Source organism: Calonectris borealis, chromosome 2, assembly GCF_964195595.1.
Source record: "Calonectris borealis chromosome 2, bCalBor7.hap1.2, whole genome shotgun sequence".
Lineage (NCBI taxonomy): Eukaryota > Metazoa > Chordata > Aves > Procellariiformes > Procellariidae > Calonectris > Calonectris borealis.
Window position 1 is genome coordinate 1079472 of NC_134313.1, and position 15850 is coordinate 1095321.

Consider the following 15850-nt stretch of genomic DNA (forward strand, 5'->3'; position numbering starts at 1 on the left):
AGATGGGTGCAGGAGGAGCAGACGGGTGCCAAGATGGATTGGACAAGATCTGGAGGAGATGACAGGCACCAAGATGGGTGCAGGAGGAGCAGGAGATGATGGGTGCCAAGGTGTGTCCACCAGGGCCAAGCAGAGATGATGGGTGGCAAGATGAGTTGGGCAGGATGAGGAGGAGATGATGGGTGTCAAGATGGGTCCAGCAGGAGCAGGAGGAGATAAGGGACACCAAGATCGGTCCAGTAGGGTCCAGCAGAAATGACGGGCACCAAGGTGAGTTGGGCAGGACCAGGAGGAGATGATGGGTGTCAAGATGGGTCGGGCAGGGCCAAGCACAGATCATGGGTGCCAAGATGAGTTGGGCAGAACCAGGAGAAGATGACGGGCACCAAGATGGGTCAAGTAGGGTCAAGCAGAGATGACGGGCACCAAGATAGCTTGGGCAGGACCAGGAGGAGATGGGTGCCAAGATGGGTTGGCCAGGACCAGGAGAATATGACAGGCACCAAGATGGGTCCAGAGAAGCAGGAGGAGATGATGGGTGCCAAAATGGTTTGTGCAGGACCGGGAGGAGATGATGGGCTCCAAGGTGGGACCAGTAGGACCAGTAGGACATGACAGATGCCAAGATGTGTCCAGCAGGGTAAAGCAGAGATGATGGGCACCAAGATGGGTCCAGCAGGAGCAGAAGGTGATGATGGATGCCAAGATGGGTCCAGGAGAAGATGACGGGCACCAAGATGGGTCCAGCACGAGCAGGAGGACATGATGGGTACTGAGATGTTTTGGGCAGGACCAAGCAGAGATGATGGGTATCAAGATAGTTCCAGAAGAACCAGGAGGACATGATGAGTGCCAAGGCGGTTCCAGCAGGACCAGAAGGACATGACAGATGCGTCCAGCAGGGCCACGTGGAGATGACAGGATGCCAAGATGGGTTGGGCAGGACCAGGAGGAGATGACGGGCACCAAGATGGATCCAGCAGGACCAGAAAGAGACGATGGACACCAAGATGGGTCCAGGAGGACCAAGCAGAGCTTACGGGTGCAAAGATGGGTTGGGCAGGACCAGGAACAGATGATGGGTGCCAAGATGAGCCAGGCAGAGCTGACTGGTGTCAGGATGGGTCTTTCAAGGCCAGGAGCAGATGATTGGTCCTGTGATGGTTCCAGCAGGACCAAGCAGCCATGGTGGGTGCTGAGACAGGTCCTTTGGGTCTGGTGGTGCCAACGTGTGGTGAGATGGGCCTGGTGTGCTGCCTGCCCCGGCACCCCGGGATGGGCAACCGGCCGCAACGAGCCACGGCAGCTCCCAAAGGGCCCCCCAACGCCCACCCAGCACCCACCTCCGCCGCGAGGTGCACCCCACGGTCTCCTTCCCTGCGAGCTGGGACTCTCCTGGCACTGGGACGCTCCTCACTCTGGTCCCCCATCTGCCACGTTCTCCGGGTGCCTGCTCAGCTCAGCACCGGCGGCTTCTCCCAGCCCTGGAGGTGCCCCCTGCCCCACGGCTGCCCCACGGCTGCCCCACGGCTCTGCCCTCAGCCAGACACCCAACCCCAACGGAGATGGGGGGGCGGGGACGGGGGACTCCCCCCATCCCTGCCCAGCCTCCCTCACGCCGTCACCCGCGGCCACCCGCGGCCACCCGGGCTGGACACGCCACCGGTCCCCGGGGTGCCGGGACCTCCTCGCCGGCTCTGTGGGTGCTGCCGTCCCCGGGGACCCCCCAAGAGCGACCGATCCCTCCCACCGGCGAAGAGGTGGGCAGGGAGACGGCCGGAGGGTCGGGATGGGGCACGGAGACGGGCAGGGTGCCGCGGCGTAGGGAGGGTGGGACGAGCCACCCAGCAACCTCCTTCTGTGGGGTCCGGCTTGTGCTCCTCGGCCGAGCGGGGTCGGAGGGGAGGGGGCTCGTGGCGGGGGAGGGGGGGGGACTCGGTGGCGGCTGCTATAGGACGCCCTCCATGAAGCTGGTGTCGAGGTGCTGGATGAGCACCCGGATGAAGGACATCTCCTTGCGGGTGTTCTCGAAGATGATCCGCGGGTCGTCCGATTGGCAGCGCAGGCAGTTGGGGGCCATCACCATGGCCAGGTTATTGACGTCCATCTTGGTGACGGCCACGTTGGCCGGCTGCACGAACACCTGGGGTGGGAGGAGGAAGGCGACGGTGATGGGGTGGTGGGAGATGGGTGGAGGGTCCATGTGGACCTCCTGGTTCTTGGATGAGATGGGGTCGGGGGGGGTCACCACGTCGGTAACCCCACAGCAACCTGAGGAACCCAAAGCCACCTCCAGAGAGACAACCAGGCTGGGAGGTAGCCCCGGGGGCGGGGGGAGGACACCCCGGCCGTACCTGTAGGAAGCGGATGAGGTAGCACAGCACCATTTTGTTGATCCTGGGCAGAGAGTGGACGACAGCGATGGCCGCCTCGGGGTTCTCGTAGTGGGTGATGCACTGCTCGTAAAACTCGTGGGGGATCAGCGGCTCCTCCAGCTCCCGGTACCAGAGCTTCAGCAGGGAGGCTGGAGCGGGGGAGAAGATGGGGAGATGTGAGACCTGGTGGGTGGAGGGCCTGATTCTGCACCTCACACAGTGCCCTGGGCTCCTACCGGGGACGTGGGGGTCCTCCAAGCCGGTGGGGATCTTCCACTGGTCCACCTGCAGCTTGAGCGCGTTGACCTCATCGATGTCACCGGGGACTCTGCAGGGGGAAGAGACGTCGGTCCCCAAGCAAGAGATGGGGACCCATCTGCCCCCTGGGCTTTGGGGGTCCCCCTTGGGTGCATGTGGGGCTCAAGGAGAGCCAAGAGGGGCCATCAGCTGGGGATGGAGCCATTTTGGGACATCCTGCTGCCATGTGGGGCTGCGTGCAGACCCCAAGACCCCGACATGACTCTGGTGGGCACCAGAGAACGGGCATGACCCTGCCGTGGAGAAAACCCCAAGGCCTTGGAGCAAGGAGAAGTTGGGGGGCTGCTCCCTGCTCCACGGGAGGAGAAAGGCACCCATGGAGATGCGGGGAGGGGGGCAGCTGCCTCCTAATGAGGTGACTCGTTACGGCTTCCCCCGTGAGAAGGTCCGGGCTGCCACCATCTCCTGGGGGTCTCCCCGCAGCCGTAGGTGGTTTTACCTGAAGATGCCCTCGGTCTGGTCCCCGTTGAGTGCCAGGACCTCCTCGGAGAGGCGAGTCTGCACCCAGGGCAGCTGCCGGTCGGGGTACCGCTCCTTCTGCATGTTGATGATGTCCTGCAGGGAGCTGCCGAACATGGAAGGGTTGAAGACGGCGTTCTTGGCGTGGCGGATCTCCTCGATGTTTGGTTTCTTCAGGCCCTGTGAGAGACAAAAGAAGCCACCGGCTCCGTCAGGAGCTGCGGCCGGTGTCCCTGCAGCCGGGACGGCCGTGCCAACCCAGTCCAACCCCACGGCCGAGCTCCACGGCTGGTTGCGATGCGTCCAGAGCCCATCGCGTGGGAGACAGGCACGGGCATGGACAACGGATGGAGCCACGGATGAACTCCGGCCAACTTGGCCAAGGTCTCCAGTGGCACCACGTGCCAGAAGCTCAGCACCCAAACGCAACCGGTGGGCAGGTGCCTCCACCCACCATCTTGATTCGAAAACCAATCCAGCCCTGGGGACTCTCCCCACGGTGCTTGGTAGGACCCCCACGCTCTGCCGCGGGGCCGTGGTCACGCTGGAGCATCTACGCCAACGAGCCGTGTAGGGACGAGGACGAGCCACGGCTCTGGGATGCTTCCGGAAAGCAGAGCACCGGCACCGTGGTTGGTTTATCCATGCCTGCTTGAACCATGGGCATCGGCACCAGCACCGGCACCAGATCCTCTGGGCTCCTTCTCCAGCTGGGCTGGTGGTTTGGTCACCTGGGCCGGTGGTTTGGCTGGACTGCTGTCCTTCCTGCCGCGCAGGAGATGTGCGCGGTTCATGGCGGGATGCAGAAGGGATGGACGCAGCGGACGTGCGCGTGGTGGGATGCAGGAGATGCACACAATGGATGTGTGCGTGGTGGGATGAGGAAGAGGAGATGGACACAGGATGTGCGTGGTGGGATGGAGAAGAGGAGATGGACACAGGATGTGCGTGGTGGGATGGAGAAGAGGAGATGGACCCAGGATGTGCGTGGTGGGATGGAGAAGAGGAGATGGACCCAGGATGTGCGTGGTGGGATGGAGAAGAGATGGACACAGGATGTGCGTGGTGGGATGAGGAAGAGGAGATGGACATGGGATGTGCATGGTGGGATGAGGAAGAGGAGATGGACACAGGATGTGCGTGGTGGGATGCAGAAGAGGAGATGGACACAGGATGTGCGTGGTGGGATGGAGAAGAGGAGATGGACACAGTGGACGTGTGCGTGGTGGGATGAAGGGATGGATGCAACCAACACGTGCATGGTGGATGCAGAAGAGATGGATACAGCAGACGTGCCTGGTGGGATGGAGAAGAGGAGATGGACGTAGTGGCCACATGCATGGTGGGAAGCAGAAGGGATGGACAGAGCAGCCATGTGCATGGTGGGATGCAGAAGAGGAGATGGACACACCAGATGTGCGTGGTGGGCTGGAGAAGAGATGGACACAGCTGACGTGTGTGGTGGGATGCAGGAGATGGACACAATGGAGGTGTGCATGGTGGGATGCAAAAGGGGAGATGGACACGGGATGTGCGTGGTGGGATGGAGAAGAGGAGATGGACACAGTGGATGTGTGTGTGGTGGGATGCAGGAGACGGACGCAATGGAGGTGCGCATGGTGGGATGCAGGAGAGGAGATGGACGCAGTGGATGTGTGCATGGTGGGACACAGAAGAGGAGACAGACGCAGTGGACGTATGTGTGATGGGATGGAGAAGAGGAGATGGACACAGTGGACGTGTGCGTGGTGGGATGAAGGGATGGATGCAACCAACACGTGCATGGTGGATGCAGAAGAGATGGACACAGCAGATGTGCGTAGTGGGATGGAGAAGAGGAGCTGGATGTAGTGGCCACATGCATGGTGGGAAGCAGAAGGGACGGACACAGCAGCCATGTGCACGGTGGGACGCAGAAGAGGAGATGGACACATCGGAAGTGCGTGGTGGGCTGGAGAAGAGATGGGTGCAGCTGATGTGTGCGTGGTGGGATGCAGAAGAGGAGATGGATGCAGCGGACACGTGCGTGGTGGGACGCAGGAGATGGACGCAGCTCCCCACCAGCTGGATCCAGCCCAGCGTCTCCCGTCCAGACGGAGTCGGGACAGAAGGAGCCGCCCCGGCCGCGCCTCGAGCCGCTGGTGGGGTCCAGGTCCTCAGTCGCTCCTGCCTTTGCCCTCAGAGGTCAGCAGGACACGGCCATCAATGAGCCCGTGGTGGGCCCGGCGAGTGACGCGTCCCCTCCCGCCGCGCTCCCTTCTCTCGGGGGACGTCACCGAGAGGGGTCCCACCATCTCTTCTCCAGCCCCACGAAATGAGGAGGGGGAAACTGAGGCAGCCGTGGTGGCCGTGAAGACCCTCCCAGGCTGTAAATTAGGCCCTGTCCGGGGTGTTTTATTAAATAGACCTGAGGGCAGCGATGGCCCCGGCTCGGCGACGGCCGCGGTGATGGAGGGCTGGGAGGAGCCGGGGGCCGGCAGCGCAGCCCCCCCCCCCCGCCCAAAAGCTGGGGAGATGGGAGCTGCTGGAGCCTCCTTTTCAATCCTTGGGATGCTTTTGTTCCCAGGATCATCTCCTTAATCCCTGTGCGGTCCCTTGGTCATGGGGAGGTTTGGGAAGGACCTGCTGGACTCCAGAGGATCTCCAGAAGGGCCCAGAAGGGCCCCAGAAAGTCTCCAGAAGGGCCCCAGAAGGGATGCAGAAGGGCCCCAGAAGGTCTCCAGAAGGTCCCCAGAAGGTCTCCAGAAGGGCCCCAGAAGGTCCCCAGAAGGTCCCCAGAAGGTCTCCAGAGGATCCCCAGAAGGGCCCCAGAAGGTCTCCAGAAGGGCCCCAGAAGGTCTCGAGAAGGGATGCAGAAGGGCCCCAGAAGGTCTCCAGAAGGACCCCAGAAGGTCTCCAGAAGGGCCCCAGAAGGTCCCCAGAAGGGCCCCAGAAGGGATGCAGAAGGTCCCCAGAAGGTCCCCAGAAGGTCCCCAGAAGGTCTCCAGAAGGGCCCCAGAAGGTCTCCAGAAGGCCCCCAGAAGGTCCCCAGAAGGTCCCCAGACGGTCCCCAGAAGGGCCCCAGAAGGTCCCCAGAAGGGCCCCAGAAGGTCCCCAGGGATGCAGTGATGGGCAAACCCCACTGGAGATACCCGGAGCGTGCTCACCACGGCTCTGGCACAAGCTGCCGCGCCATTCCCGGCGCTCTCCAACTTCATCCCTCCTCCTCCTCCTCCAGACCCCATCCCCAAACTCCAGCAGCCCCTTGGTTGTTCCTGGCCCACCACCGCTGCCCTCCCCGTGCCCAACGGTTGGACGATACCTTCTTGGCTCCCGTCAGAGCTGCCTTCTGCAGCTTGTTGTAGCAGTACTTGGCGTAAGTGCTTATTGCCACCCCTGCAAGAGAAAACAGAGAGCGAGGGGGGGGTCAGCCCCGGGTCATGGGGGGCGTCATGGGGTGGGGGTGGGGTCTGTCCCCTGCCAGTTGGGGGGTGAAGCCCACCCTGGTTCCAGGAGGGTGTCAGGGTCCCCCCCCAGTGCTGCTCCATCACCACTCTTGGGGGGCGGTTTGAGGAGGACGAGGTGTCCCCCACCCCCCCACCCCGGACAGCAGTCACCCCACTTTGCAGGGGGTGTCCCCATAACTCAACCCGCTCCCCAAGAGCCTCAGACCTTGGAGAAGCCACGTCCTTCTACCCACCTAAGGTGGAGCCTTGGAGCCCCTTCGGCTCCATCCTCCGGCTCTCGGGGCTGATTTTTCACCCCGCGGCCATGTGTTCCGCTGTCACCCCCCCACAGCGTCCACCCCCTCCTGATGCCACCACTCCCACCCTCATCCCTCTCCGTGTCATCCGTCCTCTCCTCCTGATGTGCTTCAACAAGGAGATGGCACCCTCAACCCTTGGAGCACCCCCAAGCTGCCGACGGGCTCATCCCAAGGGAGATGCTCCAACATCCCCCAGCCAAGAACCCCGGCGGTACCTTCTGGACCACCCCAGAAGATGCTGGTAAGCCCCATAAATTCTTCTAAAAGTCTAAAAGTAGCCAAATTGAACAAAAAATTCCATCATCTGGGACCTTCTCGCCTTCGGTAGCTTTGAAACCAAGGCACCAGCACCGGTCCTGCCGTCGGCGCAGCTTTTGTGCCACCGGAGCCGCGTGTCCCAGTGCATCCCTCAACCCATTATGCTGGTGAGAACGGTCCAGGAGCTAAAAACGTGCTTTTTCTATTTAATATTGGTGCGAAAGAGGGGAAAAAAGGGTTCCTGGAGAAGAGCTGGTGGCCGGCAGCCGCTCGCCGTCCCAACCTCCCCCCAACGGGCACTTTTTGGTTAAAACCAAACTTGGGGAATCGGGATCATCTACTTTTCCCTCCGTCCCAGATGCTGTTGTCTTCAAAAGGTTTCTCTGATGGTTTTTCGGCTCTGGGGGGGCTGATGGATGCGTTGGGGGGTCTGAAGCCACCCCAAAAAAGGAGGGTTGGGGGATGTCCAGGACCGGGTGACCTCAAATCTGGTGCCCATTCATAGAATCATGGAATAGTTTGGGTCGGACGGGACCTTTGAAGGTCATCCAGTCCAACCCCCCCTGCAATGAGCAGGGACATCTCCATCTAGATCAGGTTGCTTCTTTGGATGCAACCCAGGAGAAGATTGGCTCATATCCCATTTGTCACCCACCAGTGTCCCCAAGTCCTTCTCCGCTCTCCATTCCTTCATCCCCCAGCCTGTATGGACACCGGGGGTTGTCCTGCACCTCACCTGGGTGCAGGACCTTCCCCTTGGCCTGGTTGAACCTCATGAGGTTCACATGGACCCCACTTCTCCAGCTTGTGGGGTCAACCCCACCGCTCAGCTTGGTGTCATCTCCAAACTTCCTGAGGGTGCACTTGATCCCACCCTCTACGTCGTTGAAGAAGATATTGAACGGCGACCTTAATTCACGTTAAAGCCTTTTCTTGGGGTGTCTCCACCCCCCCAACTCCAGGTCCCAGCCCCACCACCGCTGGCCCTCCAGGTTGAGGTCCTTCATCTTGCGCCGGGAACCACTTGGTTTCATCCGGCATACCGAACCTTCACCGGCATCCCGCTCCGGTCGGCGAGTTCCCGGCAACCCCCCCCCCAAAACCCAGAGGGATGCCGGGAAAAGGGGCTCATCCCACGTGTCCCCCCCCACCCCACCGGTGACGGCCGCGGCACCGAGGGCGCTCGCGACCACCTCGGGGGCATCCCTCAAACACCGGGAAAACCCATCGGCATCTTCTCAGTGGCTCCGCTTAATTAAATTGCTACCTTGCCCCTCTGCTTAATTACTATGAAATTTATATATTTATCTATAATATATTTATATATAGTGTTATAGATAATATTATATATTTATAGCTAACATTGTATAGAACATTATATATTGGTCTATAACATTATATATAATCTTATATATTTACAGTAGCATTGTATATAACATTATATATATTATATATTTATAGCTAGCATTGTATATAACATTATATATTTGTCTATAACATATATATTTACAGCTAGCATTGTATATAACATTATATATTTGTCTATAACATTAGATATAATATTATATATTTATAGCTAGCATTGTATATAACATATATTTGTCTATAACATTATATATAATATTATATATTTATAGCTAGCATTGTCTATAACATTATATATAATATTATATATTTACAGCTAGCATTGTATATAACATTATATATTTGTCTATAACATTATATATAATATTATATATTTATAGCTAGCATTGTCTATAACATTATATATAATATTATATATTTACAGCTAGCATTGCATATAACATTATATATTTGTCTATAACATTATATATAATAATATATATTTACAGCTAGCATTGTATATAACATTATATATTTGTCTATGACATTATATATAATATCATATACTTATACGTTATTTATATTATTATATAATATTGCATTATATAATATTTATATACAATATTATACATGTTATATCAAGTTATATATAATGCTATATATATTCAGCCATAACATTATATATAATATTCTCCATTTATCTATTTACTTGATATTTACATTATTCATACTCAAGATTCTGAGATATTTAATTTGTAACTCTTTGTAGACGCTATATTTATACAGTATATATAATGTTATATATAAATGCATGATGTTATCGATTTATATGTCGGATTTCCTATAACGATAAACCAGCGTGTCTCTACCATACATTTCTATAATTTCCACCGACTTCTTCATCACCTATCACCACATAGACAGAAACCGGCGGAACGCCGTCCGGAGGTTGGGGGTGCCGCCCCGCCGCCCCCCGCCCCGGCAAGCGCAGCCCCTCCGAGCGTCCGGCAGCGAGCAGAGCCGAGGGCGGGGCCGGGGGGGTGGGCGGCCAGGGCCGAGAGAAAGAAGCCCCAAGCGAGCGGTGACACGGCCCCTACCATCGTGCTCTTCGATATAGGGCTTGGGTTTCTTTCTCAATTTGGACTTCTTCTTATTGGTCCTTTCCAGGATTTCTTTAATGTGCTGGGTCACTGGGAAACAAACAAAGCGATGAAGACAAGGGAATGGAAGGGGAGGGGAAAATGAACATGAAAGCGGAAGTGAAAATGGAAATGGAAATGAAACTGAAAAGGAAAATAAAAGGAAAACGAGGATAAGAACAAAAATGGAAACGGAAAGGAAAATCAAATCGAAATGAAAATGAAAAAAAAAAAAAAATGAAAAAGAAAATAAAAAATGAATGAAATTGAAAATGAAAATAAAGAAATGAAAACAACAAAAAAAAGAAATTGAAAATGAAAATGCAAAAAAACCGAAAATGAAAATAAAAGTAAAAATGAAAATAAAAATAAAAAATGAAATTGAAAATGGAAATGAAAAAATAAAAAAAAAAAAAAGAAAATGAAAATAAAAGTAAAAATGAAAATAAAAATAAAAAATGAAATTGAAAATGGAAATGAAAAAATAAAAAAAAAAAAAAGAAAATGAAAATAAAAGTAAAAATGAAAATAAAAATAAAAAATGAAATTGAAAATGGAAATGAAAAAATAAAAAAAAAGAAAATGAAAATAAAAGTAAAAATAAAAATAAAAATAAAAAATGAAATTGAAAATGGAAATGAAAAAATAAAAAAAAAACCGAAAATGAAAATAAAAGTAAAAATGAAAATAAAAATAAAAAATGAAACTGAAAAGGAAAATAAAACGAAAATGAAAATAAGAACAAAAATTGAAACGGAAACGAAAATAAAATAAAAATAAAAAAAAAGAAAATAAAAATAAAAAATGAATGGAATTGAAAATGAAAATAAAAAAATGAAAACAAAAAAAATATGAAATTGAAAATGAAAATACAAAAAAACCGAAAATGAAAATAAAAGTAAAAATGAAAATAAAAATAAAAAATGAAATTGAAAATGGAAATAAAAAAAAGAAAATAAAAAAAATAAATAAATGAAATTGAAAACGAAAATTAATAAGTCAATAGAAATAAAAATGAAAATAAAATTTATATAAAAGTAAATGAAAATGAAAATAAACATAAAGTCAATAAAAATAAAAATGAAAATAAAATTTAAATAAAAGAAAAAGAAAAGAAAATGAAAATATAAATTAAATAAAATAGAAATGCAAATGCAAATGCAAATAAAAATTAACTAAAATGAAAATGAAAACTGTAAATAAAAATTAAAGAAAATAAAAATACATGAAAATAAAAAATAATTAAATAGAAAAGAAAATGCAAATGCAAATGAAAATAAATAAAATTAACATGGAAATGCAAATAAAAATAAAAAATACATAAAATGAAAATGAAATAAAACTGAAACTAAAACTAAAACTAAAACCGAAAATGAAAATAAAGAATAAAACCCCATCGGGCGACGGCTGGCGGGGCCGGTGGCAGAGCACGGCTGGAGCTGAGCTGAGCGCAGGCTGCTGGAGGGGGGTGGGGGGCGACCCTCTCCCGGCGGAGCGCCCGTTTTTGCCGCCGGCGCGCCGAATCCAGCGTGAGCGCGGCGACGGCGATGAAATGAGCTCGACACCTCTGCTGCGGGCAGGGTGGGGGGGGACATGGGCAGCCCCCAGCCCTCCCAGCCCCCGCTGTGCCACCACGGGGCGGGGTTCTCCACCCGCCCCGCCCCGTCCCGCCCGCACCGGAGCCGGCTGCCCGTCCTGCCCCACCGCCTTCGGGGATGATCTCGGGCTTCCTCAACCACCCCGTGGACACCTCGCTTGGGTCCATCTCCTCTTCTCCCCAAGCTGGGCAGATCCACCACGGCTCCACGTGACACCGGTGGCACTGAGGAGCCGAAGGGCACCCAAAACCAACCGGAGCCATTCCAGCTCCGTCTCCCAAGGCTGCCTGGCCAACTGCGAAAACCCGGGACCATCCCCACCCGGGACCCCCGTCTCTGCCTCACCCACCACGAGATGGCACCAATCCATGGGACACCCAACCGTCCAGCCGTGCCGTGGGTGGCCAGCAGGCAGCATCTCCTCCTGCCAGACTCAGGGCAAGCACCCACGATCCCCGCGTCCCTGCCAGACTGGATCCCATCACCCGCGAGACAGCACCAGCGGTGAAGGAGCGGGGACAGCTGAGCCCAGGATGGGAGAGAGGCTCCTACGATTCCCACCCATTTGGGGTCAAATAGCCAAAATTTATGTCTCTTCTCTCTGCCATGACCAAAAACCACCTCGGGAGCTGGGAATCAAGCTGGCTCCCCTTCCAGCGTGGGGTTTTTTTTTTGATCCAAAGCTACTTGAGAAGCCAGAAGAATCATCTGGAGATGGTGATGGTGAAATCACAAAATCATAGAACGGTTTGGGTTGGAAGGGACCTCTAAAGGTGTCCTCACGGGTCAGGAGAAGTCCCGGGAACTCTCGCTTAAGGCCACCCGCAGTGGAGGTGCCGCTGAGCCCGCAGCAAAGGTGTCAAAGCTCATTTCGTGGTGGGTCTCATGCTGGATTTCCGTGCGCCGGGGAGGAAACGCCGGCGGTAAAGACACCACCGCGCTGGTTGCACCGGCCGGGAGGGCTGTTGGATGAGTTCCTCGCCCCACCTTTCAACAAGGAGACTCCCGAATACGAAGGGGAAAGGAACGAAATAATAAGAAATAAACGGGTTGCAAGGTCAGCAGGGGCAAAAAGCCACCGGGCAGCGGTTTCTCTCTTACCTTTGGTGTCATTCACCGGATCCATGTGCCTGTAAATATATCCTTCTAGGTAGGAATGAAATTTGGGAGTGGGTGGGAAAAAGGCCAAACAAATGGCCATGAGCTCCCAGCCCCGGGCCAGACTCTCGTAACGGAAGTTCTCGGTGGTCTGCCGGCACAGCTGGATGTAGAGCTCGTCTCTCAGACCCTGCATGCTCCAGCCTTTGGTGGCGATCTCCAAGGCCACGTTGAGTTGGTCCGTCTTGGCCCGCCGGTCCCCCATGTACATCTGAATCAGTTTAAATATCTCGCACGCCTCCTTCTTGACGTTGCGGTCGTTGGTCATGATCATGGGTTTCTTGATGGACTCGCTGCTCCAGGCCAGCATGTTGGCGATGGACACCTTCCTGCGGAAGAGCCCTTGGGTGTGCTTGTTGAAGTGCTTGGAGGCCCAGTTCTCAATGTCCGTCTCCGAGGAGGGCTTCCGCAGGTTGAAGGTGGGGAAGACACAGCTGGCGCTAGGCATCATGTTCCTGGTCTGTCTGCTGCTCTCGAACTGGGCGCAGGCACCGAGGTCCTCCGACTAGGGGACAACAGCCAGACAAGTTAATGTTACTAACAGCATGGCCGCACCGCCAAACCACCCACCCAACCACCCAACCACCCAATCAACCAAACACCCAACCACCCAACAAACCAACCACCCAACAAACCAATCAACTAACCAACCAACCAACCAACGAACCAACGAACCAACCAACCAACCAACCAACCAACCAACAAACCAACCAACCAACCAACCAACCAACCAACCAACCAACCAACGAACCAATCAACCAACCAACCAACGAACCAACCAACCAACCAACCAACCAACCAACCAACCAACAAACCAACGAACCAACCAACAAACCAACGAACCAACCAACCAACCAACCAACGAACGAACCAACAAACCAATCAACCAACCAACCAACGAACCAACGAACCAACCAACCAACCAACCAACCAACCAACCAACGAACCAACCAACAAACCAACCAACCAACCAACCAACCAACCAACCAACCAACCAACAAACCAATGAACCAACCAACAAACCAACCAACCAACCAACCAACCAACCAACCAACCAACCAACCAACAAACCAACCAACCAACCAACAAACCAACCAACCAACCAACAAGCCAACCAACCAACCAACCAACAAACCAACCAACAAACCAACGAACCAACAAACCAACCAACCAACCAACCAACCAACGAACCAACCAACAAACCAACCAACCAACCAACCAACAAACCAATCAACCAACCAACCAACAAACCAATCAACCAACCAACCAACAAACCAATCAACCAACCAACCAACCAACAAACCAACCAACCAACCAACCAACCAACCGTTGCAGAATTAAGAGCTCGCCCCATGCTCGCACCAAAAGCTACGTCCTCTCCAAGGAGCTGCTCCTCAATCCCATCATGGGCAAGTGGAGCCGGCCCGGTGCCAGCAGCCAGGGTGGGTCGTGGCACCAATCGGCAACACGAGGGAGGGCACCAGCAGGGATAAGTGAAGCCACGCAAAAGCCGACATGCTGGAGTCCCTTTGCGCCTGGCACCCTGGTCTCCCAAGCTTTGCAGTCATGGACAGAAGAAGCTGGTGGCTATTAGAAGCAAAGGGCAAGTGGCTTTGGGCTCCACCAGTCCTTCGGGGAGGGGACATGCTCACCTGTATCCAGTCCCCCAAATAATCCCCTCTCCCCAAAGTCATGTTCAAGCATGGTTCTCCAGCTGCCACATACCCAGGAGGAGGCTGGTGGCTCCTCCAAGCCATCAGCGACATGGACGTTCTTTCTTTACATCCCATGTGCAGAGGGACACAAGCTGCCCAGGATCCAACCTCACCTGCAGAGCACCCAGCCTGGAAGGACCTCTGCAGGGCAAAGGGTACCCCTGCAGACCAGTGCCCTTCTACTACTGGAACCAGCACAGCTTATGGATATCACCCCAGGAGGTAGAGGGACACCTAAACAGCTGATGACCAGCATGGAGGAAGGCAAACAAGGACACTTGGGATGGACTGCTCCCTGGTCCTGCAGCCAGCCAACATGGCTTCATCGTCCGTCAGCTCCCTCTTCTGCAAGTGCAATGGCCGGGCCAGCGTCACCTGGACTCGGTGGCCCTGGGGATGTGACTCGTGGGCAGGCAGGGAAGGACATGCCACACCATCCAGAGGTGACGTTGCCGTCCCCACCATGTGCGGGGGAACCGTGTTGGTGGCCCCAAGCAGGACTGTGCGGAAGGTGACCACAGCAGTGCCACGGCCTGGGGGCTGGGCTTTAGGCGAGGAGCAGAAGAAGAAAAGCAGGAGGCGGGACCAAGGTGGAAAGAGCCAGGGCCATGTGGAGGTGGCAAGTCCAGGAGGGGACAAGGAAGCCACCCAAAGAGCCACCAGAGCTGCTGGTAGATGACTGAGCCTCTGCTTCTTCAAACAAGTCAAGTTTCTTGTCTCCTCACTCAACAGCTCGTCCCTTCCCACTGTTGAGGTCTCCTCTTTCCACTGAGGTCGCTCAGCTCCCATTGTCGGTGACAACAGGGACCTGGCCATGGAGACACAGGAGCTTCACCCCCCGATGGACCCAGCCCTGCTGTTCCTATGGAGGCCACATCACCTGAAAGGTCCTCCTGTGTCCTCCAACCTGCTGGTCAGCTGAAGGCACGTGGGGCTTTCTGGTTGGAAGGAGATGCAGCATTTGCTCTAAGGCTTCTTGCTCTGCAGCTGGTCCATGAGCTGGGCCACCGCCATGCTGTTCATCCAGGGGAGAAGAAGCAAAGGACCACGTCTGCTGGGGACATCAGCCTTCTCCAGCCAAGTCCACTCCAGCGGAAAGTGCGGTCGTGCTGGGGAGTGACACAGGCAGCAAAACGTGATGGGTCCTCTGCTGCGAGTGCCAATACAAAATTAGCTTCAGCCCTAATTGGGGCCGGTCCTGTTCAATATCTTCATCAACGACCTGGACGAGGAGATCGAGTGCTCCCTCAGTCAGTTTGCAGACGACACCAAGCTGGGCGGGAGTGTTGATCTGCTCGAGGGTAGGAAGGCTCTGCAGAGGGACCTGGACAGGCTGCATCGATGGGCCGAGGCCAACTGTATGAGGTTCAACAAGGCCAAGTGCCGGGTCCTGCACTTCGGCCACAACAACCCCAGGCAACGCTACAGGCTTGGGGAAGAGTGGCTGGAAAGTGCCCGGAGGAAAAGGACCTGGGGGTGCTGGTTGACAGCCGGCTGAACATGAGCCGGCAGTGTGCCCAGGTGGCCAAGAGGGCCAACGGCATCCTGGCCTGTATCAGAACTGGTGTGGCCAGCAGGAGCAGGGAGGTGATCGTGCCCCTGTACTCGGCACTGGTGAGGCCGCACCTCGAATACTGTGTTCAGTTTTGGGCCCCTCACTACAAGAAGGACATGGAGGTGCTGGAGCGTGTCCAGAGGAGGGCAACGAAGCTGGTGAAGGGCCTGGAGCACAAGTCTGATG

At 54.1% G+C, this 15850-nt stretch overlaps 1 protein-coding gene across 2 annotated transcripts; it reads right to left on the reverse strand.

The window, feature by feature from the left end:
* Positions 1-1616: 1616 nt before the first annotated feature.
* Positions 1617-12404, reverse strand: ARHGAP39 (Rho GTPase activating protein 39). Of its 2 annotated transcripts, XM_075141024.1 has the most exons (7): positions 12338-12404; positions 9597-9689; positions 6454-6527; positions 3133-3332; positions 2612-2703; positions 2355-2524; positions 1617-2143 (listed from the first exon to the last, which is right to left on the reverse strand). In XM_075141024.1, the coding sequence occupies exons 1-7, from the start codon at positions 12360-12362 to the stop codon at positions 1949-1951; spliced, it is 849 nt and encodes a 282-aa protein (XP_074997125.1). In that variant the 5' UTR covers positions 12363-12404; the 3' UTR covers positions 1617-1948. The 2 variants fall into 2 exon arrangements, with proteins under 2 accessions (XP_074997125.1, XP_074997124.1); XM_075141023.1 differs by lacking the exons at positions 6454-6527; positions 9597-9689; positions 12338-12404 and having other exon boundaries at positions 3133-4591.
* Between the last annotated feature and the right edge of the window lie 3446 nt (positions 12405-15850).